At 44.1% G+C, this 24,707-nt stretch overlaps 1 protein-coding gene across 1 annotated transcript in view; it reads right to left on the bottom strand.

Moving 5' to 3' along the window:
• Positions 1-24,707, bottom strand: part of LAMC2 (laminin subunit gamma 2) — a 67,307-nt gene that overhangs the window by 3,128 nt on the left and 39,472 nt on the right. The window contains exons 5-23 of the mRNA XM_010368929.2: positions 23,274-23,372; positions 20,796-20,932; positions 19,876-19,998; positions 18,772-18,961; positions 16,386-16,498; positions 15,185-15,403; positions 14,434-14,616; positions 13,512-13,757; positions 11,008-11,150; positions 9,763-9,919; positions 9,249-9,454; positions 7,655-7,734; positions 6,368-6,523; positions 5,492-5,636; positions 4,595-4,747; positions 3,678-3,792; positions 2,539-2,738; positions 1,889-2,047; positions 1,696-1,795 (exon numbers count right to left, since the gene is read on the bottom strand). Of these exons, the coding sequence (XP_010367231.1) occupies positions 1,696-1,795; positions 1,889-2,047; positions 2,539-2,738; positions 3,678-3,792; positions 4,595-4,747; positions 5,492-5,636; positions 6,368-6,523; positions 7,655-7,734; positions 9,249-9,454; positions 9,763-9,919; positions 11,008-11,150; positions 13,512-13,757; positions 14,434-14,616; positions 15,185-15,403; positions 16,386-16,498; positions 18,772-18,961; positions 19,876-19,998; positions 20,796-20,932; positions 23,274-23,372 (2,924 nt within the window). The remainder of the gene's footprint in view (positions 1-1,695; positions 1,796-1,888; positions 2,048-2,538; positions 2,739-3,677; positions 3,793-4,594; positions 4,748-5,491; positions 5,637-6,367; positions 6,524-7,654; positions 7,735-9,248; positions 9,455-9,762; positions 9,920-11,007; positions 11,151-13,511; positions 13,758-14,433; positions 14,617-15,184; positions 15,404-16,385; positions 16,499-18,771; positions 18,962-19,875; positions 19,999-20,795; positions 20,933-23,273; positions 23,373-24,707) is intronic.

The following is a 24,707-nucleotide window of genomic DNA, read 5'->3' as shown; positions in this document are numbered from 1 at the left end:
CTGGAGTGCAGTGGCCAGATCTCAGCTCACTGCAAGCTCCGCCTCCCGAGTTTACGCCATTCTCCTGCCTCAGCCTCCCGAGTAGCTGGGACTACAGGCGCCCGCCACTTCGCCCGGCTAGTTTTTGTATTTTTAGTAGAGACGGGGTTTCACCGTGTTAGCCAGGATGGTCTCGATCTCCTGACCTCGTGATCCGCCCGTCTCGGCCTCCCAAAGTGCTGGGATTACAGGCTTGAGCCACCGCGCCCGGCCTTTTTTTTTTTTTTTAAGAACACTAAACAATCCTGCTAAAGTTTCAATTGGGAAGGTTTGTGGTTTTTTTTTCTTCTCAATCCTTTGAGGGCATTTTACTGTTGTAGGCTCATTGGATCACAAAGCAGATCCAACACTCTAACAACACAGATGATATTGGTCTCTCAGGGTGATGATGACACCCTACAGAAAAATCCAGTTTTAAACGTGTTCTACTGAACTGGAATAGCAGAGCCAAACCTTTTCCTAAATGTTACTGGAATCTGTGACAAATCCCTAGTTCCACATCTGCTGCAGTCCAAGCTTGATAAAACAGTCCAAATAAGGGTTTGATATCAGCTCTATCTAAATCCAGAAATTTAACCAAAATAAGTTTTCTTCTGGGAGTGATTCTGTAAGGAAATCTGATTTTCTTCCACACCGTGCCATCAGATCTTCCTAAAATTATCTTACAGGCCTACTCTCACCACATTTCTTCTGGGTTATTTACCCAAGCAGCTCAAGTTCCTCCCACTGGTTACATCAAGGTATAACTTTGGTTTGGGAAGGAACAAATGTAAAATCGGCAAGCGATTCCTTTTTTTTTTTTTTTTTTTTTTTGAGACAGTCTTGCTCTGTCCCCCAGGCTGGAGTGCAGTGGTACCATCTTGGCTCACTGCAACCTCCGCCTCCTGGGTTCAAGCAATTCTCCTGCCTCAGCCTCCCGAGTAGCTGGGATTACAGGCGCCCATGACCACATCTGGATAATTTTTGTACTTTTAGTAGAGACAGGGTTTCACCATGTTGGCCAGGCTGGTCTTGAACTCCTCACCTCGGGTGATCCACCTGCTTCAGTCTCCCAAAGTGCTAGGATTACAGGCGTGAGCCACCACACCCAGCCGGCAAGTGATTCTTGACTTCACAGACTGGCAGAATCTTCCTTCACATCTTCCCAGCCACCATTCTACTGCCTTAGAGCAGGCTCCTGTCATTTCTCTCCTCAATTATTTCAACAACATCTTAAGTTCTCTCTAACCCCCTTCTCTCTAACCCGCCTTCTCTCTAACCCCCCTTCAAGCTTTTCTCCACTTGGCTGCCCTAGGAATCTTATACAGTGGTGATGTTATTCCTCTGCTTAAAACTGTCCACTGGCTTCTCAGGGTCCAGGCCACACTCCTAAGCAGGATTCCCAAGCTGTCTCATGTTCTGTGAAGTTGCTTGTATACACCCAGTTCTTTGGCCTACAGACCTTTACCCACAAGTGCAATAGGTGTTCAGTGACCTATCTTAGCAATGGTAAAACAGGGTCCAGTAAATGTAAGGGAACCTGCCCAAAGTATCTGGGCCTGGAAACAAAGCACATTTACTGATATCCTTAAGGAAAGCTGAGATTCCCCTTCACTGGGGCTAGGTATAGTGAGTGTTCTGGAGCAAAGCCCTGGAGAATGTGGGTACTTCACATACCCATCAGATGCAGGAGGCCATCCAATGTGTTGAGTGTGTCTTGGATTGTAACCCCAGTGTTCTTGGCTCTGGTGTCAACCTTCTGGGCTTCTGTAATCACCTGTGGACAAATAAGCACAAACCAGCCTTGAAAAGGTATTTTCCATGCTGGCAAGTTGAAAGGGATCTCCTGTTGAAAGCAACAGGAACTCACCATCTGTACTGCATCCATATTCGTGTCAAACTCCAGCTCCTTCCTTTCCAGCTCTCCTTCCACTTCCCTCATCTCAGTCTTAAGAGAGGCCAGTCCCTTTTCCATGGCCAAGGCTCCATCTGCTGTCACATTGGCTTCCAAGTTCAGACTCCCAATCTCCTGGGAGAAGAAAAGGAGCCAGGGACGGAAGGAGAGATAGGGGTGAGGTACAAAAGCATCCCAAAGACAACCGTAGAAAAAATACAGCTGCAGCCAGGCCCTGATGGAGTAAGTTAGATGAATAATGAGAGAATCAGACTTAGGGACACACCCTTTGCCAAGCTTTGCCTCAAACAAGCTTGGCAAACAATTTGGGGGTATGTTTTTAGGGACTAGGAAGGTCAGCGGCAAGACATTGCTTCCGTCTCAATTCAACGCTCACCAAATGTTGAACAGAGTTAGGAACCATTTGGGAAAACCCAGAGGACAAAAAACACATCATTCTCTGTCATGCCTCTTTGCTGTCATAGTCTTTTAATCTGGGGCTGCCATGGACCACAGCAGGGCTCTGAGCCTCAGAGGTTAAAATAAGCTCAATGCTCTCTTTCCCTCCACACCACCCTTGTGTTTGGTGCTACCGGTACCAACACACATGTCGATTTCTCTTTTACCTGTTCAATCTCACTGGAGATCTCCAGGGCCTCCCTGGCCCCATTCTTTGCCCTCTGTGCGTCAGCAGCAGCACTCCCCAGGGCTCTTTCTGCTTGCCGGGTCTTGTCACTGGCGTCTGAAACCTTCTGGCTGATGTAGGAGAGTCTCTTCATGGCTTCTTCAGCTTCTGCTTTTCTGTTGTCCACCTGCAGGTCAAACTCTGAAATGAAGAAAACACTGCCATGAAGATGAAAGCAAACTTACAAATGAATGAAAGGGGCTGATGTTGTAAAGAAAAATTCCTGAAAGTGTTATTACTGACTGGGGGTGAGGGTGTGGGAAGTTGCAGCTGGAATTAACTGTCTTATCTAAGAGAAAGCATCTTAAAAGATGCATTGGAGGGGTTATAATTATTCTGTTGTTTAGAGAAACCGACAATCAGCCCAAGTTCCACAGCACTGCAAGAGTATCGAAACTGCAGAGTGGATCAGAAGCAGGTAGAATCTTTGAAGCCCAAAGCATCAAGCCAAAGCTTTAAGCCCTAAGCTCCAACGATAAGAATTGGGTTTAGGTTTGAATGGATAGAGAGGTACTTTCCATGAAAAAAATTCCAAAATTTTAGGAATGTTTCTCTTTTGTGCTTTACTGAAGAAGCCTGATGTTTTAATGAAATCTCTGCAAGGCACAAATCCAAATCTCCTGGGATCTAGATGCAGTGACAAAGGTTGCTCTGTTATCACCACAAAGAAACATATCAGCTCCATACTGGAACCAACCAGACTACAGAGGAAAAGGAAAAATGTCTGTACAGTAGTGGTATGTTGCATCTGTGAAGGACCTTAGAGATCACATAGTTTAACCTTGTCTCTAAAGAGGAAGATATTAGGTTCTTAGGAAAGGTTACATGACTTGCCTATGGTCACACAGCTAGTCTGGCCTGGTCAGGTGGCCCAGCAGAAATCAGAACTCAAAACTTCTGACATCTAGCTCTATTATTACTACTACATTAAATATTAATGTATTAATATTTTATTTAGAAATATATTTACTAAGGATCCCAATATACCTGCCACTTCAAGAGATATACAAGAATTCAAAGGAAATCGGTCATGGCTATACCCTTAAAATACTCAAGTGACCTGAACCATGAAGTACTAACCTCTGAGGTTTTTAAGGATGCTCTCAACTTCATAAAAAGTGGCATTGCCCATACTTAGTGCTTCTTGTGCTCTGCTTTTAGCAAGATTGGCACGGGAAAGCAGCTGATCTGATTTCTATAAAAAGGCAGACAGAACAAGATTAGAGGAAGTACATTCCTGCTGGCAAAATCACTCTGACACATTTCTTTTCATGACAGCAGATTGTTGTGATTCACTGTAGAGTCTAGGGGTGCTGTAGCAAACCCCTCTACAATCTGGGACAGAGCAAACTTTATAAGTCCACAACACATTCCATATAGAGAACGGTCAAACTCTAGTCCACTATCAGGGACAGGAACAGTTTTATAAATCATAATTTTAAACTCTAGATATTTCCTGAAGTCAAGTAGTAGACTGAGCTAGACCAAAATTAGACCCAAGAGGCCTAGGTCCTATTCCTAGGTTTGAGAGCTGACTCACTGGGTAGAGTTGAGCTAATCACACCAAGATCTCTGCAACTGTTACTTCTTCCATAAGCAGTGCCTTCATTGTTGATTTTTCCAGAAACAAGGTCTTGCTCTGTCACCCAGGCTGGAGTACAGTGATGTAATCATGGCTCACTCGAATTCCTGAGCTCAAGTGATCCTCTCACCTCAGCCTCTCAAGTAGCTAGGACTATAGGCATGTGTCATCATGCCCAGCTATTTTTTTATTTTTTATTTTTTGTAGAGATAAGGGCCTCACTATGTTGCCTATGCTGGTCTCAAACTCCTGAGTTCAAGTGATCCTCTCGGCTTGGTCTCTAAAAGTGCTGGGATTATAGGGATGAGCCACCGTGCCTGGTCAGAGAGCTTTTGATTATTCTTCTTGCCATATGTATTCATATGGTAGGCATTCAGTACATGTTTACTGAGTTAATGAATTAACAAAATAATACCTCTCTCCCATTCTTTCCATTCTGTAAGAGCTGCTGTGTTTCTTCTTCCCAGTCTCCCAGATTCTTTTGTGCACGTTTGAACTCATCCATATGCCTGGTCACCAGGCTTGAGAGTGAATCAGCTTTTTGTTTGATCCTCTTTGCTTCTTCCACCTGTGAGCCCAAAGAAACCAAGGAGTCTGACTTCTGCTTACCAGTTACCACATCAGCTTTGTTAGGACCTGGCACCATTGTTTGAAAATAGCAACAGCCTTAAGAAGCCAAGAAAATAGTCACTAGCCATCCAGGCCCCAAACCTAACAGAAATGAGTCAGAATGCCCCATGAAAGTAAGGCAGCAGGTCCCCTCAATGTCAAACAGGCTTTGTGTTTGTTCTTTTTTATTTTTAAAATTTTTACATGTTAGTTTATATATTCATGGGAACATATATCCATGGGAATTGTGAATTTTTTTCTGTAGGTAGTAAACAAAATTTTCTTAATCGAATAAGTTTGGAATTGTTAAGGGAACTGATGGCAGAAACAATGCAAAACTTTTGAGAACAAGTCATCTCCGAGTGGCTATACATAGAGATATACTATAGGTTGGACTCAAGTGTAAACAAAAAACTTTATAAAAATTTCCCACAGATTTCAACAGTCCCCAGAACTAAGGAAGATACATAAAACTTTTATCCAGTAATAGGCTTAGTATGGGTCAAAGCCTTTCCAGAGACTAGGATTGGGGTTTAAGAACAAGGAAATGGATAATGAGAAGGCTAAATACTCTTCCCACTCTAAAATAGAAACGGTCAACATGGAGAAAAAACTGAATGGTTGAACAATATTATGGCACCCCCAGAGAGGAAAGTATTTATGGCCCTCCTGTATGTCAAGCACACAGGCCGGATGCCCTCACCTGAAAGGACTGATCATTGACTCCCTGAAGCTGAGACACTGAATCCAGGAGGCGGAGACTGTGCTGATAAGACCTATCTGCTTCAGTTTCCGCTTGAGTGGCCTCCCTTGTCAACTGCTGGGCCAGGGACTTGGTTTTCTCCAATCTGGTATTGGGGGTGGGGTGGGGAGGGCGCAGTAACAAAAAGATGACTTTGAGAATTCTTTTTTTTTTTTTTTTGAGACAGGGTTTCACTCTGTTGTCCAGGCTGGAGTGCAGTGGCGTGATCACAGCTCACTGCAGCCTCATCCTCCCATGCTCAAGCAATCCTCCCAATTCAGCCTCCCAAGTAGCTGAGACTACAACAGTGAACCACCACACCCAGCCCCCCTTTTTTTCTTAATAAAAGCAAAATTTCACCCTGTTGTCTTGAAAGTATGTAGTTGGAATAACCAGAAGAACCAAATAAAATTATTTATCAGATACGTGTCCCTCTCCACTAAACATAAGCCTTTTAATTTATACAGGTTGGGTCAGAAAAATTCAATCCCAAGTTCCCCACTTCTTGATAACAGAAATATATTTCTGTATTTTTATATCTCCCCATGCCATCAGATGGGTTTACTCACACCCTTCATACACCAGAGAGTGACCATACCTCCAAGTATTGTAATCACAATCAAAACATAAATTTTATTTAGACTAACCAACCTTTTTTTCTTCCAGTCTTAAAAATATCTACTTTTCTCCAAAGTAAAATTCCCATGTTTTTGGCCCTCTTATTCTCATTAATAATATGTTTTTACAGCTAGTACGGTGCCCCTCAAGTACAGTTAGCCTTTTGCCCTGTGAGTATCCAAGGTATAATGAGCCACGGGAGGACCCGTAGGAACGTACTTTTCCACAACCCCCTGCACCACAGCACCGTCCCGGTTACCGCTTCCGCTTCCGCCTCCTTCACGGAGGGCCTTGTGCACCAGTGAGAGGGCTTGTTTGGAATAGTCCTCAGTTTCTTTTGTCAGTTGCTCCATGTTACTGGCCGACTCAACGTGGCTGAAAGGATTAAAAACAAAAGAATAAGAGTTTTCACGCAAAGGGCTTCCTTTAGGTCGTTCAGTTAAACGAAGGGCAAAGAGTACGGGAGCTGGTTTGATTTAGAAAAACCCTACAGAACTGACCCAAATTACATGGAATTAGAGGCGCTATCAAGAAGCAGAAGGTGTTTTGGAGAATTCGCCTCATGTCATAGACCTTGTAATGATCTTTTCCGTTTATGGCATAATCACTGGAGGCCCGGAGCGGAGTGGAGGGTGGAGATGGGTGGGAGCAGTCTCAGGTGATAAAACACTGCATCTGTAAGTTGTCTGCTGCAGGAAGAAACCTCTAGGTCTTATTTCACCCAGGATTCAACCCCTACTCACTTTCGCTTCAGCTCTAAACTGGACCCACCACCAGGGAGACAAAGCATGTCTATAAAAGTTCCCTGGATACTTTTGGTTCCTCCTGGTTCTAAAAAGTGCTTTTTTGAAAAAAACCCAAAGAAACAAAACCAAAAATCAATGCGCTCAGGAGGCAGCTCATGTTACAAATACACAAATCAGCCCTCTTCCGCTGACTGAATTCCACTTGGGATTAACAGAGTCTGCCACCCTGCTGAGCACTCCCCTACCAGCAAACCCCTTAAACACCATAGGATTTCTAGTCAGAGTCAAGGATGAAGGGAGATGCATGTTATCATTGGGGCCCTGCAGAGCCGGTTTTCAGGAGGAAGATCCCCCTCTGCAGTCTTGGCCCCCACAGGCTAACAAACAACTCGTTGCTACTTGTTCCCAGGCTTGGTGTGGGAGTCCCTGAAAGCTGCAGAGCTTTCTCTGCCAAGGGCTGATTCATTTCACGTGGACGGAGGAATCACATCTGACATACACCACAGCCATACTGTGAGTCATAGGGAAATGTGGGAAAGAAACACCCTCACCCCCAACTCCTGCCAAATGACCCTGCCCAGTGGCCACTCACATGCAGTAAAAGCCAAGTGGTTAAAAATTGGTTTCAAGGTAGGGAATGGCTGCAAAGGAGCCTGGAGAGAATAAATATGATGCTTGGACCCCTGATACCCTACCGTCTTATTCAAGTCTGACCTGGCAGAGACGGCTTGAAGCAGAGGTGCCCTCTAATGCTGCTCACCTTTCTGCTAATCTCGTGGCCTCCTGAGCCAGACTTTTAAAGCCATTTGGCCCCACGTAGTGGTCTGAGGCAGGAATGTTCTGTGGGAAAAGGAGAATCGGTTAAGGCGAATCGGTTAAGGATTTGCACTTGGCCATGGAACTTAAGCAGGTGCAGCATCTGTCCTGTCAGAACCACTTGTCATTAGTCACACAGGGTTCCACACGCTGACACTTACACCATGCCTCTATTCACTATTATCATTCTATTTTTAAAAAGTATGTATAGGCTGGGTGTGGTGGCTCCTACCTGTAATCCCAGCACTTTGGGAGACCGGGGCGGGTGAATCACCTGAGGTCAGGAGTTCAGCCTGACCAACATGGTGAAACCCCATTCCTACCAAAAATGCAATAATTAGCCAGACATGGTGGCAGACGCCTGTGATCCCAGCTACTCGGGAGGCTGAGGCAGGAGAATTGCCTGAACCTGGGAGGTGAAGGTTGCAGTGAGCCAAGATCGCACCATTGTACTCCAGCCTGGGCAACAAGAGCAAAACTCCATCTCAAAAAAAAAAAAAAAAAAAGTATGTATAGACAAGAACAAAGAAATCGAAGTTCAAAAAAGTCTGTATAGATGCATTAAAATATATATACATAAAAAAACCCCAAAACAACAACAAACAAAACAAAAATTCTTTTCTTGCTGGGAGCCAAAAGAATTAAAAATAAAAATACATACATGTACATATTTTTATATGAATTTAAAGTCCAGTAGAATATATTCCAAGTTTTAACAGTAGTTATTTGATAATAATGGGATCATAGAGAATTTTTATTTATTTTCTACAGCAAACATTTTCGTAATAAAGGAAACAATCAATACACATTATTTTCAATGTGACTTCCTTATTATAGTATCTGATTATCATTCCACTTCCTCTATTCATCTCCCACCCATCCATTTACATTACTGTCACCATAGCCTTCTTCATTCAGAAATAGAAGAGTGCTCAATCAAATCTCTCCCTCCTATCACATTACAAACTACATTAAGAAAATCATATTGGCAGCATTTTTTTCCCATTTTCAAAACCATGTCTTTATTGGGCTCCCTCCCTCCCTCCCTTCCTTCCTTCCTTCCTCTCTTCCTTTGTCCTTCTTTCCCTCTGTCCCTTCCTTCCTCCTTTCTTCCTTCTTTCTTTTCTTCCTTTTCATTCATTCATTCATTCATCCATTCGTTCATGCACCAGACATTTGCCACAGCTATACACTGTACTGTAGGCTGAGAAAGTAAATATGAACTAAAGTAAATCCTACCCTCTGGGAGTTAACAAGCTAGGAGATAGGCAGAAGGGAGGTGAGGCAGGGCCAAGATGAGGATGTAGTTAGAAATAAATGAACTAGGGAGAAGAACATAACGCAGTAAAATAGGAAACTGCAGAAGGCCAAAGACATAAATAGATGTGACTGTTGCAAGGAACAGAAGTCCAACCACCTGTCAGGTAGATCAGAAGCAGAAAGTGAGCCACTGAGAAAACAAAGTGAGTCAGTGAGATCTAGAAGTAGATCTCCCAACACAGCAGTAATTCTCAATACCCTAGCCCAGCAAAACCTACAGTGTTTCCCAAGGAAGCTTCACTTTCTGCCAGGCTCAGTTGCATCTGAGTGATGAGCCTGTGAGTATCCCGAACTTGGTTCTGGTACTGACTTCCCAGGGCCCGAACTCTTTCCACAGTCATCTTGAGGTCATCCAGGCGGCTCCGGTAGCTGTTCTCTTGGCTCCTCACCTTGGCCAACTGGAGACCAAGGGATCTGCTAGCACCTGAAAGCAAAGAAGGAAAGGGAGCATGAGCACTTTCTGGGTCAGCATAGAGTTAGCAAACATAACGGAGGGTTGACTGGCTTATGGCCAAATGACAAAAGCACAATAGAGAAATGCATGCAACCATTCTTTTATCTCCATCATTCAAGTCCCAGGGGGAATGTCACAGACAGTCCTTCCACTTCTGCAAGGGCTGGTTGGAGATATTTGCTGAACTGATAACCATAGAAGATTTTATGACCTAACGTAGCCATTCCTTCTAGGACTATGAATTCTCCTCTGTCTGAAGGGAATTTGGCCTTCATCACCTTCTGAAATCTGGGCATCTCTCAGAATGTCCCGAAGGGCCTGCTCAGCCTGCTGCATCCTGCCTTCCAGCTCTGTATCAAGTACTGCTCCATCACCACCCTGAGCCTTTGAAATCAGGGCCTCCATTCTCTGAAGCTGCTGCATAAACTGATCCATCTGAAACCACAAAAGAAAGATCAGAACAGAGGGTGGAGACCACATACCCAAGGGATTGTCCAATACCAGGTACCCTGGGGATAATACCAAAAGTCCAGAAACGCTTAGCATGTCATGGTGGTTAAAATTTTAGACCCTGGAGCCTAGAGTCCTTGAGTTTGAATCCTGGCCTCACTACTCACTAGCTGTATGACTTTGGGCAAGTCACTTTCTTTATCTATAAAATTAGGATAATGAAAATAAGAATAGCATCTCCTAAAGTTATTACTTGGACTACCTGGGTTAACATCTGTAAAGTTCAAGCTTTACTATGCAGTTAGTATTTGTAAAGTGAAAGCAGTTGCAAGCTAGAGACAAGAGAACAGTGTCTGACACAAAGGAAATACGTAAAAGGCTTGTTAAATAGATCAGTTTAAAAAACAAGTTGAGTTTGTTCTACACTTGGAGTTCTGTTTGGACCTTTGTCTTCCCCAATCCTCACTCCAGGAAGAAAAATAGTTAATAATTAACAAGAACATCAAGTTCATTCCTCTCTGGAATTCAAATGAGAAATTTCTGGAGGCCATTCTTGTTTGGGAAGCCTTGATACTTTCTGGACTCCTGATATCTTTTATGTTTATGTTTTTCTTCATTTGTTTTACAAAGACATCTGTTGAAAAAAAAATTGAGCTGGAAAGTGACATATTATAGTGGGAAGAGCCCTGAACTCAGTTAGAGGACATGGGTGGGATTCCGAGTTCCACCTAGCCATATCACTTTGAAAAATTTCAAGTATTTTGAGACTTTATTTGACCAATGAAAACTGAGGTCAGAATACTTTTCCATTCAACTCAACTAAGTTATCATTAGTGCCAAATGAAACAGTATCTGCAAAAGAGGTTTTGAAAATGGCATATATAAGAACATAAACCTGAAGTATTATCACTATACAGAAATTTTTAATACAGCAATTTTTAAAGAAAGAAATAGTAATCACACTCTCATCCTCAGGAGACTAGGAGGGTCCTAGATCTGTGACAGAACCAACCAGTGGACACTTAAGGATTTGATTCTGTGGGGTTAGGGGTGGCAAAGAGAAGAACGCATACCTGAATCTTCACTTGATTATAGCAAGCTGGACAGCTGAATGCTCCGTGCTCACAGTTGGGGCCACCAAATCCTGGCTTACAAACACAGGTGCCATCACTTCGACATTCTACAGGCTCTGAGCCCATGGGGTTGCAGTTGCAAGCTAGAGACAAAAGACAGACAAATGGAGCATTCACATCAAACTAGTCTAGAAACTGGAGGTAGAGCAAAGATACAAGGAAGGAGATCAAGCCTCCAACAGCAAAGAATCCTTCTACGCCTCCATGCACCTTCTTAATACAGATAGGTCTTAGGAATCATGAGGCAGGTTTGCCTGGTGTGTGTGCCTGCGGGGAGATTATAGCCTTTCTGGCAGTGCTCATTTTCCTCCCCTTGTTAAACTAAAAGCCTGTTAGATATTCTGCAGGCACTCTGGCTTTGCTTTCAAGGTGAATAACATTTCTTCTGGGCCCATTACATGCCAGATGTAGACATCCCCCTCTATTTTGCAGATGAGGAATGTGAGCTCAGGGAAGCTGAGTAATTTGCCTGACATTACATGGCAAGTAAATGGCAAGCAACAATGAAAGCTCAGGAAGGGCCAATGTTCTTTCCTCTGTTCTGCGGCCTCTGGTGTAGGAAATAGTTAAGAAAGTAATACCTTTACTCATTCAATCAAATTGATTAAGCCAGGTTCTGTTATAGGAGTTAAGGATATAATAGTGGGTGAGACACTTTGATGATTACAGTGATTCTCTGGGTGACAGTGATTCTCTGGGTTGTTCTATCTTCAGGGCGCACAAAACGCTGATTATATATCTAAGTGTGTTGTCATTATTTGCATACATATTTGTGTATCTTCCTTATTATCATAGAAACTCTTCGAGAGTTGGGATGACTTATTCACCATTATAGCCTCAGTATCTAGGTCCACACTGGGTACATGGTATGTGCTTGATAAAGGATAGTTGAGTGAAGAAATGTGTGGTATAAAGCCAGTGAAATTTCTGTTAGTAACCTAGAATTACAGCTACAATTAAAGACAGAATATAGTTAGAATATATAACTAGAATTATAGTGTGTATAGTGGGCTGTCTTTTATCCACCACTTTAAGTTAAATATTAATCATACATATGAGCAAACTGAGGCTCAGAGGGAGTAATTGGCATAATTAGCACAATATAATAGGTATGTTACAAAACTGGACTTGAACTCAGTCCTGCTGGTGTCATATGGGCTTTTCCTCTCATGAGGTGCTTTCTAGCACATCACAGCCAACCCAGAGATTGGGGTCTGGGCTTGTCTGGTCCAGAATTCCCCAAGGGATTTGTACCACTAAGTAGAAGCCTCAGGTTGCAGAGGTCCTCAAGCACTTCAAAGTGGAGACTCTGGTGTGAATGGGAGGCTGTGAGCTCCATGCAAACCTCCGGGTCTTCATGAGGAACAAAGAGTCTTCCAACCTGGTTGTCCAGAGTGGTTCTGGACTTTTTTTTTTTTTTTTTTTTTTTTGAGACAGACTCTTGTGCTGTTGCCCAGGCTGGAGTGCAGTGACATGATCTCGGCTCACTGCAACCTCTGCCTCCCGGGTTCAAGAGATTCTTGTGCCTCAGCCTCCTGAGTAGCTGGGATTCCAGGCTCCCACCACCACATCCAGCTAATATTTGTATTTTTAGTAGAGATGGGGTTTCACCATGTTGGCCAGGCTGGTCTTGAACTCACAACCTCAGGTGATCCACTCGCCTCGGCCTCCCAAAGTGCTGGGACTACAGGCGTGAGCCACCATGCCTGACCCCATTCTGGACTTTATAAACAAAGTTAGGGTGAACAAAATCCTGAGTTCTGGGAACCAAGGTCAGCCTGGGACTGAGGAGTGAGTCTGTGGGGCAGGCCAGCTCCTCTAGAACGGAACTTGCCTCTAGAATATAACATGTACAAAGATTTGAAAGCAGAGCTGGGCAAGAGGACCGGTCTGCACATTCATGCTTTGATCTGCAGCAGGCCTCAGGAATGCTCCACTACAGCTGCTACTTTGAAGCTGTCTCGTTTGGAGAACTTTCGACTGTTACCTTTCTATACATCAATTATGCTGACTTCTGAGAGAGTCTCTTAAACTACTTTACAGCCCACTCCCCTTCCCACTTGAGTTTGCTCAGGTTTACTCTCGAGTCATTTATTACTCTCCTACAGCAGGTTTGGCGGCCACTTCCCTGTCTCGCTGCTTGGGATTGGGCATAGGATATGGCCCCGTGTTATCTCCCCTTCTGCGTAGGAATGTAAACCTGACCCTTTTCACTTCTCCCACCCAGCTTTAACCTAGCTCTGTCTTCCAGACCTGGCTACAGGGGAAACCTGTCTTAAGGCCTTTGACAGATGAAGAAAGGCCCAAGGTGCTCACGGGTCAATTTGGTCAGAGAACCAAAGTAACATCGCGATATGAACTGCCATTGCCCCTGCTTAGATGGCAAGCAAGTGCATGTGTACACAGGCACACACAGACACAGCCTGCCTGGGGTGGAGTCCTACCTCGACACTTTTCTGCTGGATTGGGAGCCAACGGGTCCCCGAAGTAGCCTGCTTTGCACTGGTCGCAGTAGATGCCGGCTGTGTTGTGGATACACTTCAGACACCTGCCTGTCAGCCGGTCACAGTTCCCAGAGGCACTGGGGTCCACATTGTTGTTGCATTGACAGGGCTGACAAGGCCTCACTGGGCCATGTTCACCAAAGGGGTCCCCAAAGTAGCCATCAGCACAGAGCTCACAGCGGGCACCTGGGAAGGAACAAATGACCAAGCCTAGGTCGACATCCATCGGGAGGAAGACCAGATGCAGAGGCCTAAAGTTGCAAGTCACCCTCTAGAAGAACCAGAGAAATGTGCTTCTCCAGGGACCCCCGAACAAAGCCCTCAGGAGCAGGTGCGCAAGGCAGGGCTGGCCCTCTCACTCCATGCCCACCGCAGGTTGCAGAACACAGCAGCGCCACTAGGAGGCTTAACTAGCTGGCTGGGAAAAAGCAGGCAGCTCCACAGAAGTAGTAAGGTTTTGAACAATACCCCCAAAATGGCTGCTGAAGAATCCATTCTTCTTTCAGACTGACCAGCAGAAGGATGTGACATTTAAGAGGTCACTAAGTTTTCCCTCTTTATCTCAGTTCATTAAGAAACAAACCATGTGCTTGGTCTGAAAATGTCATCTTCTAATGACAAACCTCTCAAAAAAGCTTCAGGTGTTTTCTCCCATAATTGCACTCTGCTCTTGCTTAATCCACTTTACCTCTTGGGCATCGCAGTATCTTATCTTTAAGATATTATCTTTCGAGTGAGCACATTTAGGTGAACCCGAAGTCATTACAATTTCCTAGAAATTCCTCAGAATAGAAGCTATTTGCACACATTCATGGCATCAGGACAGGAGGAAGCAGGTAGCAGAGCAGACCCGTGGCCTTACCGGTGACCCCGGGAGGGCAGTTATTGCACACCACCTCCTCTGTCTCTGGCATCACTGAGCAGCTGAACCCGTTATGACAGGGACATGGCTTGCAGCTGCGGGGGTCGTGTGGATCATTGTAGAAACCAATTGGGCAGTCAGCACACTCAATGTCAGGATTCTCATCCCCTGAATAACAATCTCCTGGGGGTAGAAGAGTGGAGGGGCAGAGAAGTGAGCAGGGTCAGACAATACATTTCCTTCAACATGGGTCAGAGCAGAGAATGTCAAAGTGCCTGAGCACTGGCATTCACCCTTGCCACAGAACCAAATCTACACATGACCAAGGCCCTGAATTTCACCCTTGCTCCCCTATCCAAAGTAGACACCCACTTCTTTTACTATCCATAACTTAACACTGTTCCCCATGTTCTCTGTGGCCTGACACCACTTGTCTGCACATTCATTTAGACCCGGACTTGTCTTTGATCTCCCCACACAATTCTTGCAACTCGACACCAACTCCCATACTCAGCACTGAACCATGACGACCATTTCCTGTAACCTGGCACCTTTCTCACAACCTTGTGGCATTTCCACAATGAATAGGATTGAGTGTAATAAGGCACCATGTCCATCTTCCCTGACTCCAGCTCAGCTCTCCTTAATCCTTTCCCACCTCTGATGTGAGTTTAGCCATGGTCTTTCTTACACAGCTCTCTCTCCTCCACACGACACCCCAGCCACCTGGTCCAGGTGTCATTTCACTCACCTGTGTCTGGATCACAGGCCCCTCCCCCTTGACAGTTACAAGGAATACAGGTGCCAAAAGGCCCCAGTTTTGCTGAATCTCTCTTGTAGCCAGAAGCACAATCCTGGCAGAATTGCCCCTTGTACCCAACAGGACATATACACTGTTCAACCCAGGGTGCCGGGGCTCCAGAGACGGGTCGGGCTGAAATCAGGGTCACATTGTCAATGTACCCAGTACCTGCAATTGAGAGAACGGTTTAGAAGTTGCAAGTGGTACAGCCTGAAGATTTCAAGTCAGATCTCTCTTGGGATTTTTTTTTTTAACTCCCTAACAAAGACAGGTGGTGTTCATACATCATGCCATGTAGAGAGGTATAGCAGTCCCCCACTGTGACTGAGCACACAGGCTCTGGGGTCAGAAAACCCAGGGCTTAAATTCTGACTCCACCTTCCCTAGCTGTGTAAATTGGGCAAGTCCCTTAGCCTCTCCATGACTGTGTTTCCTCAACTACAGACAAGAAGTAACAGTGTATTTATCTCCTATGTCTGTTGTGAAAATTAAATTAGATAATGCATGTATTATAATCTACCTGGCATACAGTAAGAGTCAATACATTGTTACATGTTTCGGCTTCCGGCTTTATTTGCTGCATCAGTGACATGGAAATAGTGCATGCTAGCCATGCTTGCTTTTTACGTGAGTGAGTGCAGAAAAGCTTAAGGAACTCTTGTTAAATAATTCCATTTGGGATTAGGAGGACCCAACATGCAAAATTCAAAAAAACAAAAAACAAAAAACAAAGGAATTAATAGAATACATGATGACTCAAACAGGGTAGCATAGAGTATAATCTCAAAAGGAAAAGCTGCTCAAGGAACAAATAAGACTGTGTTGTAGGCACCATTTCCTAGCTAAGGAAATGTGTCCATTTATTGTAGATTATCTTTCTCAGATAATCAGCTTTAAAAAAAATTAAGTGGCCCTTTTAGCAAGGTAGCGTCATTCACCCTTCACTGGTGCTGGGTGCTGACGTCTTTTTAGAGAACATTTCTTCTAAAAAAGCTTCTAGAATATAAAAATTCAGATTGAATCAATTACTCTAGGTCAGAATCATCAACTAACTTACCTACTTGTTTGGAGACTGCCACCACCTTAGACAGCTGAATCAAATTACACTAAAACCTAAGAAGAGAGAAATTAATTTCTCTTAGCCACTTACTGTATTCTCCATATGTAGCTCGGATGCGGAGGGCTGTGAGATTCCGCAGTAACCTTCGATACTCAAAGTAACTCAGCTGGGGGCTCCAATTACTGCTTGGATGCTCATTTAACCTGCATAATTTAAAATCAAAAGCTTTAAAAATCCGATTCTTACCACATACCTACCTGTTATAAATTATGCCTGAGGATATGGGAACAGCTAAGCCCCTTCCCAGTCCTGCTTAGAAGGGGGCACAGGACTGAGAGCCACCTTTTCATAGGCATGTACTTGGACCTTCCTCACTCCATGGGGAGGGCAAACCCCAGAGAAAGTGATGGAGGGCATCCCAGTGTGGGAAGTCCAGATCCAGGGGTGACGTCACCTGAAACCATGTTGATCCCAAGTCCTCAGACACCACTTCCTATTCTTGGCCACCCATAAGCTAGTATTAGGAATATCTCCACGTTCCAGAAGTTCTGATTCTCAAGAGCAACCATTGATTTTTAAAAAAAAAAATCATTTCTTTGTTATCTGAGCACATTTTACTTACTTTTTTCAAAAACCAGCTTCCACTTTTACATTGTCCACATTTAATACTTTTTAATTTGGCATCGTAGTGGCTCACTATAACATATCACCAGCCCCTGTGCTGTTCTTCTAAATTTCATTTTGTTTTTTACCGAAGTATCTCATACAGGAACAACTCTACCCACCTTCATTTCATTCACTGATTTGTTAAACAAAAGTTCACTGTGCACTTGGTTTGGGCTAGAAGCTATGTTAGGCTGGAGGACACAAAGACAACAGGGAGAGGTGATCACCATCCAGCCAGGGGAGTCGGGTGGGTAGACATACAGTTATAATAAGATGCCATGAATGCTATAACAAATGCATGCACAGAGTGCCATGGAAACACAAAGTGACTGCAACTTTACCTGGGATTCTGAGAAGGCTAATACAAAGGAAGAACATGGAAGCTGAATCTCAAAGAGTAAGTTCACCAAGCCTGGAAGGTGGGAATGGGCATTCCAGGCAGGAGAGCTGTGTGTGTGTGTGTGTGTGTGTGTGTGTGTGTGTGTGTGTATCATTAGAACACATATACTCAGATATTTGATACATTCTTTATTTGTATTCTGTGGGTCTTCTTTTCCCTATTGCCATTACCTCTGCCCTGGGTTAGGCCCCTAACCACTCTCCATTGAGCCACTGTGAATGTGTTCTGATGGTCCAGTTAAGGGCCCTACCCAAACTATCATCCATATGGTGCCTGTGTTTGCACCTAGCCTTCACACCTGACGATCACACTTCTCGACTTAACAATCTCTCAATGGCTCTGCATCGTCTTTTCAGCATGGACAAGATCTAAGCTCCTTGACGTGACATACAAGGCCCAACATGATGGGTCCTTTTCCAACCTTTGCAAACGTTATCTACCCATCTTCCCTATACATGCTGTATTCCATTGCTTGCCAGTTCTCCCCTATATTATGCCTTTCTGCATCCCCACATATATTCACAGAGAAGGGTTGCCCTTCTCTGACTTTTCTCCCTGGAAAAGCCCTGTGGACCTTTCCATTATTAGCTCACACATTGCCTCCTCCTGAAGGTTTCCCTGACTCTTCCAGGCAGAATCGGGCACTTTCCAAGACCCCATGAACATGCACCACCCCTAAAGCAATTATCCTACTGTATTATGCTTGCTTTTTGACATGTTATACATTGTACTAGACCATGAGCTCTTGGAAGGCAAAGACCATGTTCCATCTTTATTTTCCAGCCTTCAGTGCAGTACTGAGCACTTAGTAGGCACAGCTCCCTTCCCCAGCCTCTCTGCAAACACCATGCAGAACCCCATGCAATCCCTGTAGACACACACAGAAACATCCGTAAAGTCACTCCCACCTCTTTCTCCTACCTCACTTCTCACTGCACTCCTCTCGCCGACTTAATGCTCCACTCATGCTCGACCATTTGGAATTTTCTAAATGCAAAAACCTTCAAGCATTGCATTTCCTCTGCCTTGTTAATCCTTCCTCCCTTTTCTTTCCTTAAAGGGCTGCCTTTCACATTTGTCATGTGGTCCTGGGAAGCTTTCCTTCATCATGCCAGTGTGGTTCAGTCATGCCTCCTGTATGTGCTCAGAACTTCTGTATCTACCTTGTCTATTTCTGTCCCTTGACAAACTGCACTGTAATTATCTATTCATTTTTCTCTCCTGTTAGCCTGTCAGCTGCTTGAGGGAAGGAATCATGTCCTTTCTGAGCACATAGCAATCTTCATGGTACATAAAAGGTGCTCAGAAAGGCTTGTTGAACAAATGAATGATGATTGAATAAATAAAGAATGGACTCAAACTTCAATCACAGTTTGCTCTAATTGACCTACTTGTGGTCTCTCTTTTTACCTGAGTGTGTAAGTCTTGGTGAGCCCACAAGGCAGTGTCTTGCCAAGTGGCATCAAGGGAGCTGTGATCCGTAGACCAGCACCTTCCAGGATCACATCGTGGGCAGATGGGTGTCTGCCTCCTCTGTCCACACGGTAGTCAAAGGACAGGCTTTGCCCATAGCTCACCTGTTGATTCCCAAGAAATTTGGCTGTGAAACAGAGTTTTAAAAGATTGAGATCAGTTGTGAAACTGGAGAGGCAAACAAATGTAAGTTTGCACTGGTGTCGGCAATTTTTGTTGAAGTCCTGTGTCATGCTGCCCCAAAACTCCTTGCTAGGAGAGTCAGGACCTGGTACTGGACATAGCTATGACACTTTGGGCTATGAAGGAGGGTTAGTTACCAAAATGATAAGACGGCCTTGTTATAAGACAATTCCATCTATTAGATGATTCATGATGTGGCCCTTATGACAGACTGTTCTGTAAAAATCCTAGGCGTATCAGCGTAGCACGACTTGTTACATAATGCTTTAGTTGACAGAATGCCTTCATAAATATCATCACATTTGCTGACAATAATTCTGGGAGGCAGGCATTAGTATTCCCATTTAACAGTAGGGAAAACTTAAGTTCAGCGAAGTTAAGAGAACAGCTTGCCCAAGAATCACATATGTGCTAAGGAAATGAACTGGGGTTGGAATTCTAGCCAGTGCTTTTCCACCAAGGCACATACCACTGACTGATTTTTTTTTTTTTTTTTTAACTTGCAAGTATTTGAAGTTTTAAGAAATGCTTTGTTTTTGCTTTCCACCTGTTTCTCAATAGATCCATAGGTTTGGCCACAGTCCTTGATTTCTTGCCTTGGTGGTAAACATAGAAACTTCTCATTTGATTAAAGGAGGCAGCTCAACCAGGGTCTGACCTCTGGGACACCCCATTCTACTCTGTTGGGGCCATTTATTAGTGACTCTCAAATCAGGCTTAACCCCCAACTCTCTTCTGGAGATGCTGCTACCCTGAATGCAAAGTGATATGGTTTCCACAATTTCTAACTCGATTTCTCTATCCTGACTTCCTAGTCCTATAAGCTGGCTTCCATGGGAGAAATTATTCCTCACATACCAGGAGCCACAAAATAGACAGGGTCTGGTCGTCGGGCTGAGCTAAACACATCTTGATGGCGCTGCGACCATTGGAGCTTTGCAGGAGACCCATTTCGTTGGACAGCCTTCCAGCCATCAACATCTGGAACACAAACATAATCAATCTGCATTGGACAAGCCCTCCTCATCTATTAAGTTAAACAAGGAAAGATTCACTTGCCAACAAGTCCTAGTGGTGAGTAGCAAGTGGGGTTTTCTCAATATTTCCACATTTGTAAATGGTCCTTAAAATTATCCATGTACCTCTCTGTGTGGGTCTCAACTTCACCTGCTCCCGCCCCGCAGCTGCTATGATTTCTCATCTTTGAGTCTGACTCTTGTGATAAGATAGCAGGTTTTCTTCTGCCTGTAATTTCCATTTTTTATATTTATATAAACAGGCTCTGGCCTTAATGAAGTGAGAGGGTCCAGTCTTTTCAAAGGGAAACTCAGACTTAGTGTTGAAATAATATCAATTTCCAATATTTTTATAGTGCTCTGTAGCTTGGGAACTAATTTCACATAAATTAGCTCATTTATTATATGTGAAAACAGCATTATTAGTGAATGTGAATTCCAGGAAGACTCTTATACACTCTCCAAACCAAATGAATGATTCCTCTGTGGTTTTGAAATAGATGGGGATGGAAAATTCAGGGAAATAAAAATCTAGTCTCTTTTGTAGTTATTCTTTTAAGTTATATGAGTGAACTATTTTCAGTCTATGACTTTTTCAAGACATCAGAGTATGCCTGAGTGCCCTGACAAAATAATGTACATTAAATACTATAAGAGAATTGCTAAAGAGAATCCATCCTGTGAATACGGAGGTGGTTGTCTGTAAGTACAAAGCCCTATACAACATTCAAAAACTAAAACCTAGAAAATGGAAGACTTTACCTTGATTAAAGGTAGAGGTGATCTTATGGACACTGTAGTCTGCAGAGCTGCGGCAGCTGGCTGAATGCCCATAGCAGAAACACTGGGTACAGCCCTCAGGGTTCCCCCGATCCAGATTATAGTAACCTGATCGACACCTGCAGTAGCATTGTAGAAATCAGGATATTATAGGTTATTTTTTATTCTGTAGAGAGAATATGATGAATGAGTCATCCTCTCTACCTTCTCTTCCACTTGGCCCTATTAATTTTCAGAGGAGGGAAATACCAGATTTCACATACCACCCCCACCCCCAGACCGCCAGATGGACAATCACGACCCCCTAAATGAGACAGCATAGGGAACGTTCACTTTCTGTTCCTTTGTAGAACAGAGCCACGTTTGTCTTGGTGGTCTGGCATCTGAGTAGTTGGCCAGTCCTTGGTAGGAAATTGAGTGGTGGTCAGATGAGCAGAATGGTGTGGGCAGGGTTATGCAAAGCTGCCCTGTTCTGGAGCTACTGTTTAATGGGGACAAAGACTGGGAAGTGGGGACCAGGGAAGGTGAGGCTCTTGCCTCAGCATTACTCAGCTGTATTGACCCCCTCCCCAAGACCACTTAGGTGTTGATCCCCATCTCTGACTCTTGCACCTGGGCTCTGGCTCACTAGGGAAAAGTGCAGGTGAGGATATGACAAAGAAAAGGATGGCTAAGACACTCTCCAAAAGCCAGGTGTAGGCTAGCATTCCACCTCTGCTCCCAACTCAAGCCCTCCAGTGGCTTCTGTGAGGACCATGGCTGCCAGGCGAGTCTTCGATGCTGGAGTCACAGAGAAGAGGGCAGGGGAAGCTGGGGAGGACTTGTTTGTCCTCTGCTCAGGTTAACTACATCCTTCCACATGAAATAATGTGAAACAATGATGGTTTCAATGATCATTTATTTAGCACTTCTGTTGTGCCAGGCACCTTGAGCGTACTCTCTCATTTAACCTCCCTCTAACCCTATGAGGAATTGCTATTTCTAGTTTTCTTAGATGAGGAGACTAAGGCCAAGAGGTTAAGAAACTCTTGATATATAGCAGGTAAGTGGCTGAGGCAAGATTGAAAATCATGTACATCTGCTTCCAAATCATGTAGTCTAAAAGCTACTGCACCACATGTTGGGGGGAATGCTCTGAGTACAGTATCACAGAAAAGCAGGGTAGCTGTGAAGGGCAGGTGCTTCAGAGAACAGTTGTAACTAAACATGCTTTGTTTTTTCTCTAAGAGCAAGAGTTAAAAGAATTATTATGGTTTCTATGGAGAAGAAACCTGCCAATTAAAAGAGCTTGAAAACACAAGGAAGGATGGGAGGGGAGGAATGGGGAGGGAAGAAAAAAGAAGAGAAAGGAAGGGAATTAGACAAAACTAAACGATTTTGTTTAGGAACGCACTGGGGTAATAAATTATGAAGCAAAGAAAGAAAGTGATTACCATAAAAGTCAGAATAGAGGTCACTTCTAGGGAGGGGAGAGCATTGTCACTGGGATGCAGTTTTAGCAGAGGTCTATTTCTTATCATTGGTGGTGATAACATTTATTTTATGTGGCATTCTATTTCTGTCTTTTATTTTGAAATTAAAAAGGCTTTTGACAAGCGACTTCCCTTTTAACACTTAAGCTTTATTTCCCTGCCTTCACCTCAGCAGCCAGGAGCCCCTGAAAACACAAGTTAGGAGTGTATTTGGCATTTCCTCTGTGCAGGTATAAGTGATTGGCAGAGTGCCAAAGAACTGCTTTCTTACTTTTAAGGAAATAAGGAGGAAGCCTTGCTTCTGACGCCAGCCTCACAGTCCTCTGCTCAACAACCTCTGGGAGGGAAGAGTTTAAAGCCTGAGCACAGTTGTACTTAAGGCACATCCTGCACCGGCAGCTTGGGGGAGGGTGCCTCACTGCTCCACCTCCTCCAGTGTGGCTTGGCCCAAGGGGCTCTTACCTCGCCCTCACAGCCCCACGCCCATACGTGTGTGTGCATGTAACTGCCATCCTATCCCCAGGGCAGTGCCTTTTTTGTACACGATGGTTATATATGGCCATATGCTGTGATAGGCCCTCTTACAAGAATTTTCACAGCATGTTTAATTGGGCCAGGTCTTTCCTGCAACCAGCCTGAGTCCCAGGATCTCACTATGGATTACTGCCTCATACAGAGCACCTGGGATTAGGAGCCAGCTGGTCGGGGGAATCTCTGGGGCCCTGTGCCTCTCTCAAAGTCAAAACAAAGAGAAGGGACCCAGAGCAGAGTATGGAGTCCAGTGAGATTTGGGCGCTCAGTGGTTTTTTAGTGTTTTTTTTTTTGTTTTTTTGTTTTTTTTGTAAAAGCTTAGTTTTTAAGGGCAGAGCAGGAAGAAGGTCATCAACATTTGTCAAATATCCCTTTTCCATAATTACACTCAGACGATTAATCCCTTAGTTGGCAAGGGACTCTCTCTGCTGTTTGTAGGGCCACAGTTCACACAGACCTATCACAGCGTTCTCCAGTGACAGCTGGCTTGCAGACACAGCGGCCCGCGTCACAGGGCCCTGCGATGCCAGCTGGGTCACAGTCACACTTGGAGTCTCTGGGAAAGAAGAAAAAGAAAATTAGGGACATGTTTCCAAACGCTTCACAAGTAGCACATAAAAATCAACTGCTCATGAGCAAATATCACTAAGCTGGGCAAGTCCTTCTTCAATGAGGTTTCTCCTAGCCATCCTCACCTGTGCGGACCTCTCTCACACAGCTGAGGACTCACTTGCCTCCACCAGTGCTCCTCAGAGTGTACTTGGTGGGTGGCAGCTGGGCCGAGAACTGTCAGCCACTCCTAAAGAGAGCAGGGGTTTGTGCCAGAATGTAAACCAGGTTCATCACTCAACTGTTTAGTTTACTTTGGTTGACTGGCTCTGTTTACATTTTTTAAAAAAATTATCATTTGTTTCCCTATTGTTTAATTCAATGATGTCTGCTTTTTATCATGATTAATTCCATCTACCTGCTATTTTATTCCATTCAGTTCTTTCTGTTGGTAATTCCTCAAATGAGATGTAATTCGTATGCCATGCAATTCACCCATTTAAAATGTACAATCCAATGGTTTTTAGCTGATTCTCAGAATTGTACAGTCATCACCATCAATATTAATTTTTAGAACATTTTGATCATTCTGGAAAGAAATCCTGTGTCCTTTAGCAGTTGTTTCCCCGACCCTGCCACATCTCCTCCCTCCAGTCCCACTTCCAGCCCTTGGCAGCCACCAGTCTACTTTCTGTCTCTCCAGACTTGCCTATTCTAGACATTTCCTATAAATGGAATTATACCGTATGTGGGCTTTCATGACTGGCTTCTTTCACTTAGCACGATGCTTTTGAGGCTCATCCATGTCATGGCATGTGTCAGTACATAAATTCTTTTTGGTGACCGAATACATATATTCTTTTTGGTTACTGTTTTCACTTTTCAGCTATTATGAGTAATATTGCTATGAATGTGTGTGTACAAGTTTTTGTGCAGATATCTACCTTCTCATTTCTCTTGGATGTATACCTAGGAGTGGAATTGCTGGGATTGCTGGGTTTAATGGACTTTTATTTGTTTGTCTGTGGCAAGATTTTCTCAATGAAGGTATCAGGGTTTTCACTGAATTCTGGCACAATCTCCCTATCTCGTCCACTCCTGCTTCTGTCACCCACTTGGTACGCAGTCATGTGTTTTGTTTCATTGCTCAAAAACTAAGTTTACTGTCTCTTCTCTACTGATCTGTTCCTCCTCTGCCTGCCCTATGACCCCACCCAAATCCTGCCCCAAACTGGAGCACCCTTGACCCCTCCCTCTCCCTCACATTCCTCATCCACTCACATGCCAAGTCTAGCAATGCTTATGGCTGGAATTTCTTTGCCAGTCTTTATCTTTGAATTCT

The sequence above is a fragment of the Rhinopithecus roxellana genome, chromosome 8 (assembly GCF_007565055.1).
Source record: "Rhinopithecus roxellana isolate Shanxi Qingling chromosome 8, ASM756505v1, whole genome shotgun sequence".
Lineage (NCBI taxonomy): Eukaryota > Metazoa > Chordata > Mammalia > Primates > Cercopithecidae > Rhinopithecus > Rhinopithecus roxellana.
This window is presented reverse-complemented; position numbering and strand designations above follow the sequence as displayed.